This window comes from Aptenodytes forsteri, unplaced genomic scaffold (assembly GCF_000699145.1).
Source record: "Aptenodytes forsteri isolate BGI_AS27 unplaced genomic scaffold, ASM69914v1 Scaffold53, whole genome shotgun sequence".
NCBI classification, from domain to species: domain Eukaryota; kingdom Metazoa; phylum Chordata; class Aves; order Sphenisciformes; family Spheniscidae; genus Aptenodytes; species Aptenodytes forsteri.
This window is the reverse complement of record NW_008795909.1, coordinates 13,524,586-13,545,885: the sequence shown is the minus strand read 5'-3', so window position 1 is coordinate 13,545,885 and position 21,300 is coordinate 13,524,586. Positions and strand designations below refer to the sequence as shown.

The 21,300-nt window shown below is 36.4% G+C and overlaps 1 protein-coding gene across 1 annotated transcript in view; it reads left to right on the top strand.

The window, feature by feature from the left end:
- The window catches only part of CACNA2D3 (calcium voltage-gated channel auxiliary subunit alpha2delta 3), a 487,274-nt gene extending 466,511 nt beyond the window's left edge, over positions 1-20,763 (top strand). The window contains exons 35-38 of the mRNA XM_009284485.2: positions 1,061-1,172; positions 18,821-18,933; positions 19,741-19,823; positions 20,671-20,763. Coding sequence (XP_009282760.1) covers positions 1,061-1,172; positions 18,821-18,933; positions 19,741-19,823; positions 20,671-20,763 — 401 coding nt within the window. The remainder of the gene's footprint in view (positions 1-1,060; positions 1,173-18,820; positions 18,934-19,740; positions 19,824-20,670) is intronic.
- Positions 20,764-21,300: the final 537 nt, after the last annotated feature.

Genomic DNA, 21,300 nt, shown 5'->3' with positions numbered 1-21,300 from the left:
TTTAAATTATATACCAAAAATATGAACAGTTCAGAAATGCATGTCCTAGTGCGTGATTGCAAATGCAGTTTTGGTCATTCCCCTGGCACTGCGCAGTAGATACACCACTGGCTCTGAAACAGATTATCTTGAATGGAAGATCTGTGGAGTCCAAGAGCCTGTTTAGTGTAATCTATTTTTGTCACACCTTGTCTTGTTTTCTCACTTAGCAATTAGATTAAGACAGGCTTAACATTTGTGCTGATGTGCAAGTGTATCTCTGTTAAGGAAGAATGAAGGGGTGGGGAGGAAAAGGCAAGGGAATGAGGGAGAGACTTTGTCCAACAGATACATCAGTGTGAGAGTCAGAAAAGCTGCCGTCAGTTCCCAGCTTTGCTGCTGTCCTGTAGTTCGACCTTGAACCAGTCTCACTGCTTACTGGTACCTCAAATTCTCAATCTTTAAGATGTAAATAGTGACACTTTTTTTCCCTTTGCACTGCAAGGGCTTCAGACTTAAAGTGTTATGGAGTCTTAATTATTACTATTTTGGGAAGCAGATAACAAGCATTGGTTCTGGGCAAAGTAATACTTCTGCCCCCACCCACAGAGTTATTCTAACTGATGAAACTCTGCAGAGATTCCCAAGCTGTAATCCAAAAAAGTGTTTTGGTTTCAGTAAAATATACCACAATTTAGATATCAAATAAATGTAAACCCCCATACATAATAGTTAGTGATGCACAGCATCACTGAAATAAGAATGACAGTAAGTCCATCTTGAACCTACAGAGAAAGGAAAAAAGCTTGTGCATAAATGTAGAGTAGATTGGCAATGGCTAAACCACGAATAACTACTTTAACAGTTATATCTTACAAAATCGCATTCCATGGATAAACTTTTTTTTTTTTTAATTGAAAATATAGTGTTATGCACTGCCTAGGAAATCTCACAGGGTGGCAGAAGCTGAGTAACATTTCCGTTCTCTGTGAGCTCTGTAATACAGCATCTCATGTTGTTCAGAATTTTGTGCGCTGTTCTTCCCATGTTAACATCAAGATATTTTTTCCTGTGCCTATAGCGCAGAGGTTGAAACAAACCCTAGAGCCCTGTGATACTGAATATCCAGCTTTTGTTTCCGAACGCACTATAAAGGAGACCACGGGGAATATTGCTTGCGATGACTGTTTCAAGTAAGCCCTTTCAATTTTTTTATACAACTGTTTGTGACAAAGCAGTAAAACTGAATTATTCAAGGTTATGTTGAAGAACGTACAAGTCTGTTGTGTTTTATCTTACATAATGACCTCTGTCAGGGTGTCATTTCTCTTATTACAGGGGTCACTTAAAAGTTTGATACTCTTAAATTAAAGCAGTGCCTATTATTTTCTACCAAAAAATGTAAAATCTATAGAGACTTATGCTAATTTCAAAGAATAGTGAGTGTTTTAAGACTTTTCCTGGACACAGACAGCATTCTAAGGGCATATTCTGTAGAGATTTAGCTACCAAAAGGTTAGTGCTGTTAGCTCTCCTATACAGGAGCGAAACCCTGCTGGATAGGTTAGAAGTTCCCTTGTGGTACAGTGAGATCTGGTTGTTTTATTTGAATGCCAAACAGTGTTTCCTTCTTAGAATTGTTAGGCTGAAAGAGTGGGAGAGGATTAAATCTATCCTCCAAACTTTCAGTGCTGGGAAGCTGAGTTAATAGTAACAAATCTCGCATGTCAGTGCTGCAACCTTGTCAGTTCTACCTTTGCTACTGTAAAGTTGTCCCTCCTAGGGTTGAAAGAGAAAGACTTCAGTCTAGCTTTCCTCCTGCATACTGAAAATGTCTTTTCTCTGCATTTAGTGCCTATGTCCAGTGACGTTTTTACTGTAGTTATGGTACATTGTAATTGAAGAATTGCATAGGTATTGTTTATGCAAATTTCTGTACGTCTCTTAATTGGATTTCCTTTATGCTAAGAGGTAATCATCGCAAAGGAGAGTAGTATTTACAGCAATAATTTGTCTATCGATATAAATGTCAAGAAGAATGTATAAGTCAAACAAAAATTGTTACAACTCTCCCTTTCCAGACTAAATCAATATGCAATTAGCAAATAAAGGTGAAAGCTTCTTCTCTTTGAAGTCAATAGGTGTGCTTCTGGACTTGCTCCTCAATTTTCTCCTCAATGTCTTCATTGTTTTAAAACAGGAAGTAGGAGTAAGTACACTGGAGATATATTTTAAGTGCTAATATTCACTTTTAATTTGCCGCTGACCAACTTTTAATTATTAGGAAATTATTGATGTCTAGTATGAATAATTGTTTTTATATGGCTTTGTGGGATAGAAGTACGAAAGTGCTTTGTAAATCAATCCTAGGGAACCCTTTAAGTGTAACAATAGGTCCCACTGCCTGAAAAGTACAAACTCAACAAAATCAAGCCATGACTTTTCCACTTGACATATCAAATACAATGTATGTTACACTGCTGTGAGTGCTTCGTGCCAGCGTTGTAGAATTCAAGCAGCCTTATTTTGTGATCATTTAGCAGCAGATTACTGAGAATTTGTGCAACAAGTTATCGTACATCTCTTATATTTAAATACTGGAAACAGACATGATTCTGTGAAAGGAAGATTAATGTAACAGGACCAGGTTTTGTCAAAGGAATGCAGATTTCAGTCTGTCTTCTTAGGTAACTTCAGGTCAAAGGAAATAACTTTCAAAAATAACACAATTCTGCAATACTTGGACAGCACTGAGTTGGAAACTGAGTTTAGTGAAAATTATAGTATTTAAAAAATAATGCGCTAAGATCTTTTTCATAGAAAAACAGTTTGTGTTCCACAGTGGAACAAAAAAAGAAAAGAAAACCCTGTAAGTTACAAACTGATCTCAAGGCACCCATTATTTTTCTCCACAAGCAATGGCAAAACCTAAAGAAATAATCCAGAAGAACTATTAGATTCTCATGGGAAAGTTCTTCGTTATACCATTTACCCACTGTCATTAACAATCTACAAATTGCATCTAAGATTGCAGACTGCATTGGATTCCAAATATTTTTGTTATAACCCAGGACACTTTCCCGCAGAACAGCTAAGGAATTTGACCCAAAGTCCTTTGTAGACCTACATCTTCTGACCCAGTTTTCTGTTTCATGGCCTCAGTACCAATAAATATTTTTACAAGCAAGTGTATTGCTTAATACTTGTAATTTAAGAATGATGGGCTCAATCAGTCAAAATTAGGGTTCAACCTTATATGCAGCGACTCTTGAACTGACACTGTGTTCAATGGTTAATCTGCACGGCATCTGTTGCATACTGGGCTCTCGATTCAGATCCCTTTGAGTCAGCGGGATTATTTCCTGTGTCCTCCTTGGACCGTGTTGTAGATTAATCTGTTTGTGATATATACTTGCAAATCTTGATTACAAATACAAAAAGGTATTTGTAAATACTTAGCTGAAATTACACCCACCCTAATATTGCAAACCTATCTGAAAGACACTGGAAAGGTCAGTATATTGTGAACAGGTTTGCAAGCAAAAGTTGTGCAAATACTCTGCTGCAAGAAAGTTTGTGTCACAAGTTACTCATTCAAGTCACTGTCTTTTGTTCCTATAGTGTCAGGCTCTCCTATAGAGCCCTTGTCTGAAAAAGGAGACTGAAAGCAGTCTCTCAGTAGAAGTAAAAATGATGACTGATATTAATTGAAACCGTGTAATGGTACTTAGATAAGACATTTTGGAGCACAAATACTGTGTTACTGCTAACAAAGTCAGTCATAGTCAACAAGGTCACACAGTGAGAGTCAGAGGCTCAGTCTTATTCCATCCTGGGTGTGCTGTTACTGGTCTTACAGAAATACTCTGCACTGCACAGTTACCAAGGGGAACAGTTACTAACTGTAGTTATGAAAACTAAGCCTTATTCTTATAAATGTTTCCAATCGTAATTTGTAATCATGGGTGCTTGGATTTAAATCAAAGTATCCTCACAAATAAATCACGCAGTAGAAAAGACTACATGCTAATTACTTCGTAAAGTAATTAGCTCACCTTTTCAGCCATCTCTGAAAACTTATTCGATCAATGGAAGGGCACCTATGCAGTTAAGCGGACTTTGAGTCAGGCACTAAATGTATACAGACGTATAAAATACACTCTCTATATGTAAACTTATCTCTTACTAGCAAAAAATAAATGATACTTTGGGATAATTTGCAATGTTTAAAAACAATTTTCAAAAATATAGGTTTTATTAAGAAAGCAGGAGCCTAAAAGAAAATAAGAATTAACATAAGAATGTCATTAGGGTCAGGGTTTGGCTGTCCCACCCCGTAATTTGTTGTTATTCAATATCCCAACGATTATTAAATTAATCTGTTATTTAAACAGCAGGCAAAAACAAGTCCACCCACATTTTCTAAGCACTGTCAACAAGACAGAAAAACTGGGATTTTTTAAAAAAACTTAAAAAAAAAAAAAAAAAAAAGCAATACTTCTGAAAAGTCAAATGATAGACTGTTGAATGTTCTATGGCCGCTTCAGTGTTGGAAATAGTTAATTGCTGAAGAGAAATGTTTTTTCTTTATCAATGTCGACTGGCACTCTTTCTGTTGAGTCAGAACTACACTAATGCCAAATGCACTTGGTATAGGTTTTAAAGGCGTTGTGTGGCTCGGAGATGTGTTTTTGATTAGACATCAAATTTGAAGTCTTTGGCTAAATAAGCATCTCATTGCTGCTTGCAGCTTTATGAAGTATTGCCCCAATGTGTTAGCCAATTTTTAATACAAGTAAGCATGTCAACCAAAGTTCTCCAGCAATTCTCCCTGGTTATATTACCAGCTTTTGCTTTCTGGTGATCTCAGCATTACAAAGTTTAATTGCTGATACTTAAGCACTAAAGCTATCTACGGAAAGCATCCTTGGAAAGACAAAGTTGTTGTTATAAATTAGAAAGGGTGATGACTGTTATGATATTTGACCAAAGAAAGTTACTTGATCTTTTTAGTATATCCACTCATCTGTTTGTAGAACAAACAAAAAAAGTTTTCTCTAATTGCAAATTGCATTTTTGCATGAAAATGTGGATGTTTTCATTTAGCTTCATTTAGGAAAATACTATTAATTTCAGCATTAACTCAGGCTGCTATGAGTGTGGGTGTAGATCTTCTGTAGGCACAGCAACTTACTCATCTGACTATTTATACGTTAAGTATATATTTTAAAATTTCAAAGTTGCAAGGAACCATTTGAGTACAAAAAAAAAAAAAAAAAAAAAAAAATGTGTGGCTCGGAGATGTGTTTTTGATTAGACATCAAATTTGAAGTCTTTGGCTAAATAAGCATCTCATTGCTGCTTGCAGCTTTATGAAGTATTGCCCCAATGTGTTAGCCAATTTTTAATACAAGTAAGCATGTCAACCAAAGTTCTCCAGCAATTCTCCCTGGTTATATTACCAGCTTTTGCTTTCTGGTGATCTCAGCATTACAAAGTTTAATTGCTGATACTTAAGCACTAAAGCTATCTACGGAAAGCATCCTTGGAAAGACAAAGTTGTTGTTATAAATTAGAAAGGGTGATGACTGTTATGATATTTGACCAAAGAAAGTTACTTGATCTTTTTAGTATATCCACTCATCTGTTTGTAGAACAAACAAAAAAAGTTTTCTCTAATTGCAAATTGCATTTTTGCATGAAAATGTGGATGTTTTCATTTAGCTTCATTTAGGAAAATACTATTAATTTCAGCATTAACTCAGGCTGCTATGAGTGTGGGTGTAGATCTTCTGTAGGCACAGCAACTTACTCATCTGACTATTTATACGTTAAGTATATATTTTAAAATTTCAAAGTTGCAAGGAACCATTTGAGTACATAGTTGCCAAATTTGCATGTTCAACTGTAGAAACTATGGGTATAAAAATCAGGCAGCAGTTGCACAGTCAAATGCTTAAAAATCTGCCCTTTTAACCTCTCCTGTTCATGTGTGATGACATACTGGACTTGGATGCAGATCAAAAATCTGGCCTTACTTCCAGTGACCCAGGGAGCAAAGCCCCCTTCTCTTTTAATTGCAGCACTCATGGGTCCACAAGGTCAATACCAAAAACCCAAAGAAACTGTTTTGTTCCCAGTTGATTCTTTGTGCGCAGTCTTAAGACACAAAATAAAGAGAAAAGTAAATATGAGAAAGCCATATTTTCACTAGGGAAGCAAGGAAGTATGTAGCTACAATCATCCTAACCCTGGGAAAGACTTGTGTGTGTGTTTTAATTATGCAAGATGAATGTAAGTGTTCCATTTCCTTTGTTGTATATCACATGTAAGTTGCCTGTTAAATTGATAGGAACTACTTATTTGATTAAACACTGTCCCATGTGTTATATATTTGGCCCATTGGAGTGTTAGGTAAGCAGACAATTATTTAACAAGGAAAATCATCAATAAACCAAATGCCTTCTCTTGCTTTCTTATAGACTGGGCATTGTGTGCGGTTCATTGTCAATAAAAAGAGGTAAATGGCAGTGGAATTATAGTTCAGGATGACACTGAAACCTTCATGTGGATATATAATGGCAAATTTCAGACTTGTCCACTGAATGCGCTTATTTGGCAGTAACGGATAAATAACAATACAAATTAGATTCAGATTGTTCAGGGCATGAGTATATTAGTGTCAGGAATAGTGCAGACGTTAAAATGGTAATGGTTTTTAAAAACCACTTAATCTTGAGACATACCACCATTTGCTAAAACATTTCTGCATTTCTTTCTCAGTAGAAGCTTGCCAAACTGCTGTACTTGATCGTGTTTAAAATGTGTAAATAAATACGCAGTTCAATTTCCCATGAAATAAATCATCATTTGCCTTTTCAGATGTAGTTAGTTTACTTCTAAACAAATCAGCTTGCCACATAAAACAAGCAAAGCATCAAGGGCCAATTTCTTCTCGTTTGGAGTTCTGTCTATGTACATCAGAATATCCCTGTAGATTTCCTGGAGTAATGTGGGCAGTAAATTATAGTCAGTCTTCTAGAAGATATTTTGGGTTGTATTGATTTTACTGTATCCATCTTATAAGACCCTGAAGAAAACCAAATGTTCTCTATACTTCACCATACGTTGTTTAGACTGTATGTTTTTACATGCTTGCTTTTTCAGCAACCATGCCGAGTACACATGTGATACCATGCACATAAATGGTTTTGACCTATGCCCATGCTGAGTCACAGGTGTGCTATAGCCCAACTGCTCACTGCTGATCTTGGCATGTCGAACAGGTCTTAATCTCTGAGAGCTTGCTTAGACATGCATGGAAGTCAAGGAGTATCTTCAAGGGAAACTCGGTATTTTGCATACCTCGGTAGTTAATTGTTGAAGTCTCAGGAATCAAAATCTTAGTCTACAGAGTCATCTTGCATCTCTGTTTCAAATATCAGATCTTCTAGATTTGCAGAATACTTACAAGTGTTAAAAAGTCTTTATATTTGGGGCATCAGAAGTATTGGTAGAAACTTACGGTAGCCAAACCCCCAAAACTCTAGAACATCCCAAAAGATTTTTTTTTCCTGTTCGTTCTTTATAAAAAGTATCAAATTATGCAACTTAAACTGCTCGAATTGTTTATTAAAGGTCTTTATACTTAGTTTAAAATCCTATATTGTGTGTTACTCACATCTCCAATTGTATGCTGAGTAACTTCCTCTTCACTCCAAAGGCAACAGTGATTATAATGTTTGTCATGCACATGCAATTTAAAGTCACTGTATGGGTAATTTAACTCTACCCTTTGATAATGTATATTCTGAATGACCAGTTCAGGAAACACTGTAAATTACTGTTTTCATTTAAGAAAATAGGTATATGAAATAATAGGGAAAAACATATATAAGTTACTAGGCAGGTCTGTGCCTGCCACTCATTAGTTTAACAATCCTTTGGACAGTTTTCAAGGGGTTTTTTTGTTTGCTTGGTTTTTTTGTTTTTAAATAGATAAAGATTTTCAATATTACTTTTTTGTTTCAGAACTTTTTTAGTGTGCTGCTTGAATTCAGGAGTATTGTAGCTGCTTATACACAGAATGTCACCTTACATTGGAAATAGTCTTTCATTATTATTCTCAGTTTCTATGTCAGTGTTCCCCAAAAAATCAAAACCTTGGTGTTTGTTCATTTCGTTGACAAAACCATGCAAGTCTGTATTCAGATTCTCTCTCTCAATTTGCTTGGCATTGTAATCGTCATAAAAAAGCTAAAAAAATTGTCATAAAAAATGAAAGAATCACTGTGGATCAAAGGAGAAAAAGTATATTTAATGTAAAAAAATTCTGACCATAGTAATATTTTTCAAAGGGCATTTTTAATGGCAAGGAATAAATATTGAATGAGACCGGGACTCTATAGAAGGAAGAGAAAGATGAGGAAATGTACAGTGGTCTTTTCTTGCAGATGCGTGCAACTTTTTCGTTAGGAGACTTCATAGCACTGTCCATGTGGTCCATCTGTAAGTACTGTAAAATCTTGGAGATACATGGGTCAGCTTCCTAGCGATTTGGTCTATTAATGTTGTGATTAGTTTCACTGTAGGGTTTTTTCTGACAAGTAGGATGAGATGTGCTCTCTCTCTTAACTCCCCACTTTCCTACTTGTGTCTTCCAAATCAGCCTAGAGCTGAACTGCTTGAGAAGTTCATGAATAAAACTTCTGCGTGGGAAGGTGGTGATCTCCATCCATTCATTCTTCATAGTTAAGCTCAGTAGTGCTATAAAATATAAATATTACCTCTACTGAAAACTTAACATAATTTTACATTTTAAACAAGCAGTTATAAATATTAACCAAATGATAGATAGTAGCTGACACAATGAAAGGATGCTTTGTAATGACAGGAGATTTAAAAAGTTGTATGAATTTCATAATATATTGAGCTGAGTAATAATATATATGTATCAAAGATGGCTTAGAATGGGAAAACATTAAAATTGGAAAACATTGCAGTGAATTTTTAAAGCCAGGCACACTTGTGAAGAATTGCTATCACTAGGAAATTAATTTCCATTTATAATATATTAATATTATATTATAGTCTGATTGATGAAAAACAATGCAAACACGACTTAGGCATCTGTACATTTAGCACTTCTCTTCATAAAGGATTTGAGAGCTTAATAGATATTTAATAGCCTTTAACTTGGAAAAACAACATGAATCTTAAGATTTGAGTGCCATGCAGGGAACATTTATATATTACCTAAAATATTATAGAATTTTAACTAACTATGGAGAAGATGACATGCAGTGTACTTAATTCTTTCAGATGTGCTTTTCTCAATCGTTGCTAAAGTTTATATTTGCAGAAATAAATTAACAACATTCTTGCAAAGCACACTGGGGGCACATCTGATGAGCACTTTGGTTCTAGGATTTACTACACTTTTGATGTGAATCTCCTTCATCCCTGCTTTTCATCCTTCGGTTTGTGTTGCATAGCTCTTTGCTAGGGCCATATCAGCTTTGTAGATTAGACTAGACCTAAATCTGTGGAAAAGAATAGTAATCAATTCATGCAATTCAAAAGTTACTTTTACAATGTCATGTGATATTTGTAAGCCTTCCTAAATCAGAGGAAATCTACTTTTTAATCTTGAAATTATATTTAGAATCTAGCTTAGACATCATCTAATACTTTAAAAACATTATCCGAGATGTCTCTCAATACAAACCACAGCTACTTAAGTAGGGCTAAAAAAACTCTGCTAAAAACACGTTGGCTAACATGCTAGAGTGGAACTGCATTTTCCGGTCTGGATAACTTCTCTGACCTCCCTATCATCATCCTGCTAACCAGGTGCCACTGTCAAAAAGCAAAGTCCAAGCTTTAAGAGACCTCTGATATGATTTGCTTTGTACCGATTACTGTATCTCCTCTGTTGTTCATTGGGAGCAGTTTATCATAGAATCAGGTACCCACTCTGCTTATGGAGACCCACTTATGCCACACTCTCAGCTCAGGTTTGTTTAGGGGTATGAACCTTGACTTGTATTTAAAGTTTGTGGAATTTCTGAGCTTAGTTTCTTTGCAAAAATTTTGCAGTCCATTTTAAACCTAGTGATCTGAAACTCTCCATTATCTTAACATCCTCGTAAGGGTGGGAGGCTGGACTAGAAAGCTCAGGAGCATTGTCAAATTCCTCATTACACAAAGTACTTTTTTTATCCTAAATTCTGTGTACTCAAAGCTTTTGGACGTTTGTAACATTTCTAATATGCAGTTGGTAAGCTACTCTTATCTGAGCATCAGTTATTTGAGAAAGCATCCCCTGATTGATAATGAAAGAGGAATGGCACTTCTGGGGTTTCCTATCTGAAACAAAGTGGTTGCCAACCATGCCACAGCTCTCCGGGGTTGCAAGCCTTCACCAGACACAAGAACGGTGAGGATGATATTGTTCATTCAAATCCTTGATTCTAAACTTTGCTTTGAGTAGGTATGTTTATACTGACACCAAATTGTGCTGAAGTCAGTCAGGCTATATGTGGTAGCAATATTTTGCTAGCGTGGGGTCAGGTTGCAGGCCTGAGGCTGAGAGTTTATCTCTCTCTTTTTATATGAAAGAACCACTAGCTGCTTTTTTTCATATACTTTAACTGCTCCGGCTTTCAGAAATGTTGTTATTGGCATATATGTTATTTTTATAAATTGCATTAAAGATATTCCATTCTCTATCATCATTTATTTGAAAAAAACCCAAGTAGCCCAATTTGACTGTGATATAAACATTTCATTCATTCATTTAAAAAATGTGATAAGTGAGAGAAATGTGGGTTGGAAATGTAGCCAGCAGCCTGGAAAGCACATGATAGGAGTTGGGAAACAGCACAGCAGATATCTGCACTTCAGTTGAATGCTTAAAGTTTGTTCCAGACCATTAGGGTTGAATGTTTGCAACCAACAGTTATGTGAGTAACACATATTTGAGTGCAGAGTGCACAATATTTTCCATTTACTGTACCCTGGTGCTGGTATGGTTTTTCCTTCTCCAAAAAATAGGAAAGATCAAATTGGACAGATATGAAATGTAATCCCAAAGTAACGACTAATCTTAACCCAAAATACTCCAACTTCATTAATGCAGGTTTGCACTCAAAAAATACGCTGAAAGGCCTGGAGGGAAATGGCTGAATTTACAGAGATGCTCAAGCATCGGAGCGCCCAGTGGGGGCTATCTGAGTTGAATACCATGGAAATTCAGACTACTTTTTCACATCTCTGTGCATGTGTTTAGGTTGCCAATTGGAAAATATTGCCCTCAGTTTATTTCAGTTCAAACTACTGACAGTGAAATTGTTCCATGCTTTGTAGGATTCATCTGCATGGACAAAACAACTGGTAGCTAAAAGATCTTTTCTATTGCCTCCTAAAAATGATTGACATGCTAACGCAAAAATGAGATATTATTCTAGTCATAATTTGAATGTAAGTCCTACAGTCATCATTGTAACATTAAACAATATTATTAAAGTGTTCCTACGGTCATTACAGAAACAAATGAAAAAAACCCATATGGATTTTTTTTTTCCCCTGGTATCAGGGTGTTAAAGCTCCTGAACATGAAATTAAAGATGAATCTGAACAGCCATTTAAATGTTTATAGGATTAATATCCCGCCTAAGCCATGTGTTTATCGTGACCACATATTCTACTGCATAGCATCTGTTGTCATGAGCACATATATAATAGCAACATATTTTTGTAACACTAAAAAAAGTATATTGTTTGTAAAATACACCATATAGATCAATAATTCTTACATATGAACAAGCGTGTTTTAAAACAAAGCACCATAATGCAGTATTTCTGTGAGAAAACAAGAATTAAGTTTTAAATAGAAACATACAGCATTGTTTTTAAACAAGTTGAATTGCTTTTAATGTTGGTGCTGTGCTCAAATCATCCTCAAATTACAAAGAAATATCTCCCATTCTGTGGATAATGCGAAGATGTTTTCTCTTATTTTTTTGGTTCCTCTAGTGTAGTCTTATCCTGTAAGCACCCGTGCTGCTTGTCATTCATTTTGTTCCCTCAAACACTTTGCAACCTTTGCAACTATCTGAAGAAAGAAGGGGAAAATGGATCTGAAAATCAGAGATTTGTGAATGCTGTTAGGAGGTTTATTACTATTCTTTGTTGTTGAAACAAGTCATGTAGCGGTGTCACTGCCCACCAGCTAATGGCAGCATGGTTGTAAGCCAGGAAACGGAAAATAGGTCAGTGCAAGTGACCAATAAATGATGGTATTTGGGATCCTCAGTCTGAACAGTCTAATATGACTGTGTCCTCTCTACGGCTGTCTGGCCCATCCTCAGTCCCATACAAAATATGTTGCATTCAACACGTTTCCTTAAGATTGGGTGTTTCTGGGGCTACGTAAGTGGCTGCTTATTAGTAGCGAAACCTCAGGTCTGTGTTCAGTTTATATCCTGTCCAAAACTTTACATCAGTGGACAAGGAAATGGATTCTCTCTCCTGCATGGAAATACAGAGACTAAGCTGTTTAACAGTAATATCGATTTCCTTTAATAGCAGATGTTGTAGTCAAATAGTAGAGAGTAAACAACTTAAAGGTTAAGTTTGCTTAGCTGGACAAGACACATCTCTTGCATGTTTGAAATTGAATTACCTTAGCTTTGCCTGTTATGGATCCAGCTATGTTAGGCAAGTTGAAGCCAGCAGTATTTCAGAGGCAAGATGTTAAGCCTACCACATACAGATTTTGCACCTTATGATTCAGGTAGTTGTAGTGAAGCAATGACCTACATGAAGCAAGGAAGTAAGTGACTTATAGAAGGTTGTGATCTTCAAGTTGGCCAGTAAACTGGTCGTCTTACTTCAGGAGATATAGCAGCCTCATGACTACAGCAGCCAGGAAGAAAAAAGGGTCTAGCTCTGCCTTGCTACTTCTGTGCCTGTTTTCATCAATGTGGGAGATGCTCCAAAATCCAAGAGCCTGCAGAGGCCCCACAACAAAGCCACCTGACGCGGCAACTAATAACCTTCTTCCCTCTGTCCCTTTCCCACAGGGCACCAACACTGCTTGTCCTGTCATCCCCACCCTTTCCCCCCATCTCGGAACATCTCCCTCCTTTCCATGGAGGTTTGTCCCTCTCCCAGTTGCCTTACTGATACTTTGCCACCCCAGAGATTTAGAGGCTGGAAGATGAAACGAAGAGAAAGAAGCACACGGTATGGAAAGAGGGCAGTGCAGCAGGGGTAGTGTCAGCTCAGTCCCTACTACTCTACTGCCCTGAGTATATCTTCTGATTATTCCTCCTTACAGGATAAAGTAATTCTTAGAATAAGAAAAAGAGCTGACACTTTTGAAATTAGGTTAGTTTGTTGGGTTTTTTTAAACATCATCTGTGGAAGAAATTATTATGATAACAATATAATATATATTATAACTGTATGAAAACTTTATACAAGCAAAAGGAAGAGATTCAAATTGGAAAAAAACCAGGTTTGAATGTAGTGTGCTGGCTCTTTTAGAACAGGTGTTGTAGCCTGCACTTAGCCTTAGGCATCGCATTTCACCCTGTTCAGGATGCATTTCTCTGCAGGCTCGCTATTCAGCCATTAAAGAGAGAGAAAGACCCTCCTGCAGAGGATGATTCAGATCACCGAAGCCAAGCTCCTGCTCTGAATTATCCTTGAATAGTCTGTGTCTCTGCATGTACTCTCTTCGGAGTTGGAGGTGATTAGCCTTCTCATGTAGGAACCTGAGTTACATGCATAAAAGCAGCTGGTGTGACTGCCCTCCAAGATTTGTATTGAAGTCCTATTATGATAGCTTTCCAAATTGTAGGCTATCTTAAGAAATTAGAAAGAACTGGTTCTCTGTGGGAAGAGTCATTTAGCCACCAGACACACATTAAAAGCGTGCTTTCTTATCATGCCTTCATAAGCATGACTTTAGCAAATATAATTATGAATGCAGCAGTACTTGAATTCCGAGTCTTTTCCTGTTTCATTCCACAATGAAAAATTAATTTTCAAGGAACGGATTAATAAATACTTGCATTTTTGAGCAAATATTTACTATTTCCAACTAAAACATGAAGCTGGGTTTTTTTTCCAAATCAATTTGTATGATATTTGTGCAGATGTTTTTATATGGACCGATACAGAAATAAGTTAGAAAGAAACAGATAAAGCGTGTGCAACATGAGAAAAGTGTTGTATAATGCTCTGACTCAAAATATAGACTTTCTTACAAATTTACTCTCTGTTCTTATTTTTTCTTCATTAACAAAAGTTTGGCATGACTAGATTTTCTTCCTCCTTCTCTCTCTACCCCTTTCAAGTATTAAATTTCTTCCTTCCTCACCTTCCCTGCAAAGTGAAGAAGCAGTTTGTGTTCAGGTCTGTTTTAAGCCTCTGAACCTGCACATCAAATAAACCAAACTGGTTCCTCAGTGGATGAAAGATGGAGGAGAAGTTATTAATAAGGTTCTTATTGACTCAGTGTGGCTTCAGCATAACAGGAACCCAAACAGTTTATTCCATTTTATATATGGAGACATATGCAAGGCTTTTTCTGTGCTGTCACTATCAAACAATGGTGATGATACTGGTGTAAAAGAAAAAGGTTCAAATCAAAAGATTTACATCACTTAACACAAAAAGAGCTTTACCCTTTAAACGTGAAACATTCTCCATAAATATTAAACATAAGCTATTAAACATAGGCTTTCTTTTGATTGTTAAACCAGCAATAATGTTCAATAAAAACCCTTACTCTGTCCCTGAGAGTTGGCTCCCATGTTGCCAGTGACACAAATGACAGCGTAAGCCAGCAGGCGTTCAGAAATGCTTATTTATTATAAACTTTAGAGACTCTCAGTGGAGCTCACTTAAAAGACAAGACCATTTTCACTACTTTGTCAGCAACTTTATTTCCCACTGCAGTCATGGAAGCTGTTTTGCTAGAGGTTTTTCTCCCTTGCAACTGAATCTTGGCATACACAATGAAACATTTTGGTGGAATATTTCAGTATTTGAAAGACTTTGTTGTGACTGTGTTTATGCACCTTTTGTTTTCTGTGAATGTTCAGTTCCCGAGACTTACTGGCATGAACATTCACTCAAAATGAATTTCAAAGACGCGTATGCATGTCACCATGGAAACTGAAAGTTGAACTCAAACAGAAGACCTGCTGCTGGGATGATTGTGTGCTTTATCCAGTTTGGGCATGGAAGCAGTGCCATGTGAATTATCTGAATAGTCACAGAGCAACTGCAGTGGTTATGACTGGCAGAAACTTCTTTGCCATTCATCTAGTGGGGTAAGAATACCTCATGACTGCGAAATGATCTTAAATTACAGCAGCTGAAAGAAGTATAATTTGCTTGTGCACATTCTATTAATAGAAAAGGAAGCTAAACTGGGCATAATTTTTTTCCCCGCTTAATTATTTGCTCAACTCAATCTGTGTCTTCAGTCCTCTGTCTTCACTTGTTGATACGTTAATCCTTTGCCTGTGACCTCACAAGTCAATGACTGGTGAGGACACGCACTTGGCTTTACAACTTCATTTCAAGATGATGTTTTAGAATTGTCAAAGGGAAAACATTCATTTAATGCTTGTGGAAGATAACATTTTCTTTTTAATTCACCTCTTGTATGGTGGATGAGAAGCTAGTTGTTCCACTTTGCAAAATATTAGTTAAGATATTATTATGCACTATGGGAAAAAATGTTGCAGTGAGCCAAAAGTTTCATCTTTTTATGGCTCTTTAGATGACAGTCACATGTTCTGGGGCAGTCACCATAAGGTTAAACACTTCACAAACATCTGCAATAGATAAACAGACTGTAGATTTGTAAGAAAATTCACTGTTTGGTAAACTGAACCGGTGTAGTCGATATCTGTCATATAATTCATAAAGTACGTAAAGTAGAAAAGTTTTTTTGACTTAACCTAATATATTGCTCTTTGCAGTCCCTTTAATTCATAATTTCCATCAATCCATACATATACTGCATTCCCCAAATTACCAGGTCTAGCAAAATTTTCTGTATCACTTAATTCCTACAAACCTTTGTAGTTTTTGACTATTTTGTCAGAGAAGCCATATAGTAATTTACTCAGCATCGTAGTTCTGTAGCGGAAACTTTCTTCTGGGTTAAAGTCCTTTCTTTTTTCATTCCAGCTAGGTGAAGTGATAGGAAAAGCTCCCAAATTTCTTTTAGGTTTTTTTTTTCCCCCTCTCTTCTTTGGGGAAGCAATAGCCTATACTGTACAGCCCTTATGCCACCCCAGAGAAGTGGGTGAAAGAAGAAATGAAATGGGAAATGTTCCCACCTTTCACGAAATGACACCTTTAAGCCTGGCTATATGATACATGCTTTCTCACAGGCTTCAGTATTCACCTGGGGCCACAAAAAGGGGCAATCACAAAAGGACTTGGTGTCCCTAGTACCACAGAAGAGTGATTACTCGCTTCTCATCAAAATGAGGAATGAATCATTTAGCATCCCGTTAATTGTTCCAACGCTTTATGCCCTTCAGGTCCTTTTCTGAGCTAGTTTTAAAGACACAATAAATATAAGTTTCAGACTGCACAAAATCCAAATTGTGCCAATTTCTGGGAATAAAATTAATAATTTTTTTCTGCCCTTTAGGGTTTGATTTATTCATAACTGTTTTGAGAAATTCATGCAATATAATTTTGGTGTTATTGTCTGTTAAAGATCTCCCCTCCTTTCCTTTTATTGGCCCCATTTCTCCCACACACAAATCCACAAAGCCACAGATGCTCCATTACAATGATGTCAGTGTTGCTACATGCTCCAGCTGTTTGGTAGGTACATTTATAAAGTTCAGCCTTTTACATTATGCCATAAATGTATATTTCATGTATAAACATAAAGCTAACATATTGCAGATCACTCTAAGTGTAATTTTAATGGAGGTTCAGTAAGTTTAAAAAATACTGAAAAGTGTTTAATCTTTCCGTTGGCAATATTTTTATAGTAAGTTTTCCAAAGTTTTTTTCTGAAGCTAGGTTTGAATATTCACTGCCCCCTCCACTATTTCATCTTCTGTGATCTTTGGAAAAAGCAGGGAGTTATTTTAGTAAGACAATATGTATTTTAAATAAAGATGTCTGAGGAAAAATATGTTTTTCTCCACATCTCGGTGCTCAAACCCTCACTTAATGTTCTGTACATTTACCAGCATACCACACTGAAAAACACCTAATTCCTGGAATTGCCAGGTTTCAATGATATTCGATATGGCAGATATTCTATTGATATGATATATAAATTCTGACAGATTGTTTTAAAAATTTATCAAGAATTGGGTCCGAGCCTTAAAGCCTTTCTTTGTCTTCTGTCCTGAATTTCAAAGAAAAGGCTAAACAGTGCCTATTTGGCTCTGCCTCCTCCCCCTTTTCTCTTTGGTATGTGCTTGAAAGTTCAGCTCATTGTAACTACGTGGATCATTGAATAGTGCCCACAGGATCCTTCCCTGGTCTCCCCTGGGTGCTTTCTTTCGTTTTTTTCTGAAGCTACTTTTGAATATTCACTGCCCCCTCCACTATTTCATCTTCTGTGATCTTTGGAAAAAGCAGGGAGTTATTTTAGTAAGACAATATGTATTTTAAATAAAGATGTCTGAGGAAAAATATGTTTTTCTCCACATCTCGGTGCTCAAACCCTCACTTAATGTTCTGTACATTTACCAGCATACCACACTGAAAAACACCTAATTCCTGGAATTGCCAGGTTTCAATGATATTCGATATGGCAGATATTCTATTGATATGATATATAAATTCTGACAGATTGTTTTAAAAATTTATCAAGAATTGGGTCCGAGCCTTAAAGCCTTTCTTTGTCTTCTGTCCTGAATTTCAAAGAAAAGGCTAAACAGTGCCTATTTGGCTCTGCCTCCTCCCCCTTTTCTCTTTGGTATGTGCTTGAAAGTTCAGCTCATTGTAACTACGTGGATCATTGAATAGTGCCCACAGGATCCTTCCCTGGTCTCCCCTGGGTGCTTTCTTTCTTAGAAGCAATGTCTTTATTTCTCGCTCTCCTTTTGAGTTGCCTACTTTGTCTTAATTTGAATGTGGTGCTGAGTTATCACCATATTTGTACCATATAGTAGTCATTATTCTAAAATAAATCTCCTCACTTAGGAAGATTTTGAGGCTTAATCTCTGTTTTGTTGGCTCAGTAATAAAATGACTCTCAAGAGGACAGATGAAAGCTGAGATCTTTCTCAGTAGTTCATGTTGCTTCAAGCAAGACCCAGAGTGAATAAATGCCCTAATGTGATTGTAGAGGCTAAAGTTTGGGACCGTGAGTTATCGCTCAGTGGCTGCAGAAGAACCTTCGTCATTTTTGCAGATCGGTTTCATGTGTACTTGAAAATTCCAAATCATAAATACATAGCTAGGTATTCATAATAGAGCAGAGATTCAGTATTGAAATCTGAAAAAGAAAAATCTAATAAACTCCTTGGTAATTCACTTGTGTCCCAGTCTCTGCATTAATGTATCAGCAGTATAAGCCTATCCGTTCTGCTTCAGCTGTGTATCTTTCAGCATCATGTACATCTCAAAATGGACAACCATATTCTGTGAACTGAGGGAAGCATTGCTCAAGGCCCTCTGCTTCTACAAGGCGTGGAGATATAGTATGATATATAAAGTCAACGATAGTTATGACTATAATACGGGTGTTGTTGACAAGTTCAAAAAACCCTAACAAAACCTGTTGCTCAGAAATACAGATAATGTCACCATTATTTGATTTCTTTTTAATTTGCAGGTCTTTTGTTATCCAGCAAATCCCAAGCAGCAATCTCTTCATGGTGGTAGTAGATAATGAATGCTTCTGTGATTCTGTCCCACCAATTACCATGGCACCTATAGAAATAAGGTATATCCTTTTATTTGCAAAGTTGTCAGAAATTTTCAAATATTGAAAAATTTCTTATTATGTAAAAGTTGCATTACATGACTTAAGAACGTATCATAATCCATTTTAAAGTGCTGGGGCTGTTGGAAATTAAGCCAGCTGAGAATGCATTCTTACGTATTTTCAAGGAGAATTAACTTTTTTTTTAACAGCCAATACAAATTAAGCAAATGCACTTATGTGCATCTTTAAGTATCATAAGGTCATAGTCATCTTTAGATAGCTGACCATCTTTCAAATTAGGCCCTAAGTATGTAATTTCCTTATGAGAATGCAGGTCCTGATATTGGAACTTATAAAACTCCTTACAATATAGTTATCTTTTTATTTTAGGTTTGGACTGGATTATTGAAAATGTTTCAGAATCCTGCTTTCCAAAAATATAAAAAATGTAGCAAAGTAAATATATCACTTGATTTTTAGTTGCCCCACTTTTTGTTTTGTGCCGTTCTGTAGTTCATGATTTGTTTTCTCACATAAGTTGGTATTTATCAAAAGTAGCCTGCAGTGTGCTTTTATTGCAGATTTACTATGGAAAGACAGGTTAGCAGTGTAAGTGCAAATGATACTGTCTAAACTATGGATCACTGAGGGGAAAGCTCTAGAATTACCTTCTTTTTCTTGTGTTGACCATACATATCACCTTGGGTTTCTGATAGAGAGGAAGGAAGGAGCTGAAAGATTTTCACTATATGCGTTTCAAAACACTCGCATAAACTCAGAACATTAAAATGCAGTGCTCAGAAGATCTCTCCTTAACTACCTTGTACATAATGAATCCCTTAAATGTGAACGTTTAAAATCTCAGAAGATAAGAAGACGCCCAGAATCTTGTCACGGATTTCACCCCGAAGTAAGTTTCTATGTACTTTTCCTTTCTTTTAGACTCTGGTAGACATTTTATTTCTTTAAAAGAATAAATAGGAAAACTGTCTTCTAAGATGAAACATCAGGAAATATTCTAAACACTCAGAACACAGTAGTAGGGGAAGTGAGTGACATTGTAAGTGCTGCAAATCTTTTCAGTACTCCTGTAGACAATGTCTTGACTTGCTGCTTTTGTAGACTGTTTTGTATCCTATAAGAGAACGTGGTAGGATGTGAGCACAGACTGGCAGCCAGGAATATCTGAGAACTTACTCTGGCTCAACCACTAACCACAAGATTCCTCATTAGAGATAGTTGGTAACTTCGTGCTGTTAATGTTTTTTTCAGTAACTAGCTTCCGTATCTCAACTGTCATGCTATAGTCATTATGTGTACACATAGTATTGCTTGGGAGGGATCACTACACGTATTTACTACTCTGCGTTCTGCATAATACTCTTATTTGTATAGTGCCAAGGAGATCCGATAAGAGACCAGGACGTGATTACAGTGGCTTGTATAGTATATGTTCATAGACATCTGTTTTACTCTGGGGTAACATGCCTTCGATGGTGTAATGCAATGTCGAATGAGACCTAAAATATGGCATGGAGGGGATTGTGTAATGCTTGTTGGTCATGCTCACTTTCAGTCTACAATCTAAACTTGTTCAAATGAAAACGTGTACCTGTATTACTGCCTGAATGTATTTAGTTCATGGGTTTTGTTGTTTGCACCAATCCTCTTCTGCCCACATAGTTTGGTAAATAATCATGTATCATAATTGAATGCAATGGCTTGCATTTATTTTCCTTTGTTTTTTCTTTCTTTAGGAAAATGCAAGAGAATGTGGTGGTGTCTCAGGCCTTAGTGCTAAACCTCCTCTTGTTCTTCTTCCTCTGCTATTGACAATTTTCTCAAGGTGACATTGACTGATGTGTTCAATTGGCATGCTAATACATGGATAAACTGTGATCTGGGAAATGGTGCAACACAGAGGACGTGAAATATAGTCAGATCATCAGCATTTCATGATTTTAAACTGTTGGTGATATAAATTCCTAAAGATATGTTGAAAAAAGATTTATCTTTTTACTTTGCAAGTCATGCAGATGTGAATTTGGCATATGGTAGTCATGATTCATCAAAAAAGGACTTGGTAAATAGAGATGACCATTGCTTTGTCCCATTGAAAACAATTTAAAACTGTGTACTTTTTCAATAAAGTATATTAAAATCACAGTTTCAGAGTGTATTTTAAGTATGATAATATATTTTTTACATTAATGAATGATAAGAGAATAAAATAAGTGGAAGATGTTTTCTTATGCTTTTAGCCTATTTCTGAAAAGATTCAGAGAAGAAAATGTGGAGTTAGCTCTTATTATAAGGCAGAATAGCTTTTATTAACAAGTCAAGGAAACACATGTGCATGTATGAAGCTGAGCAGGTAATATGCTGTG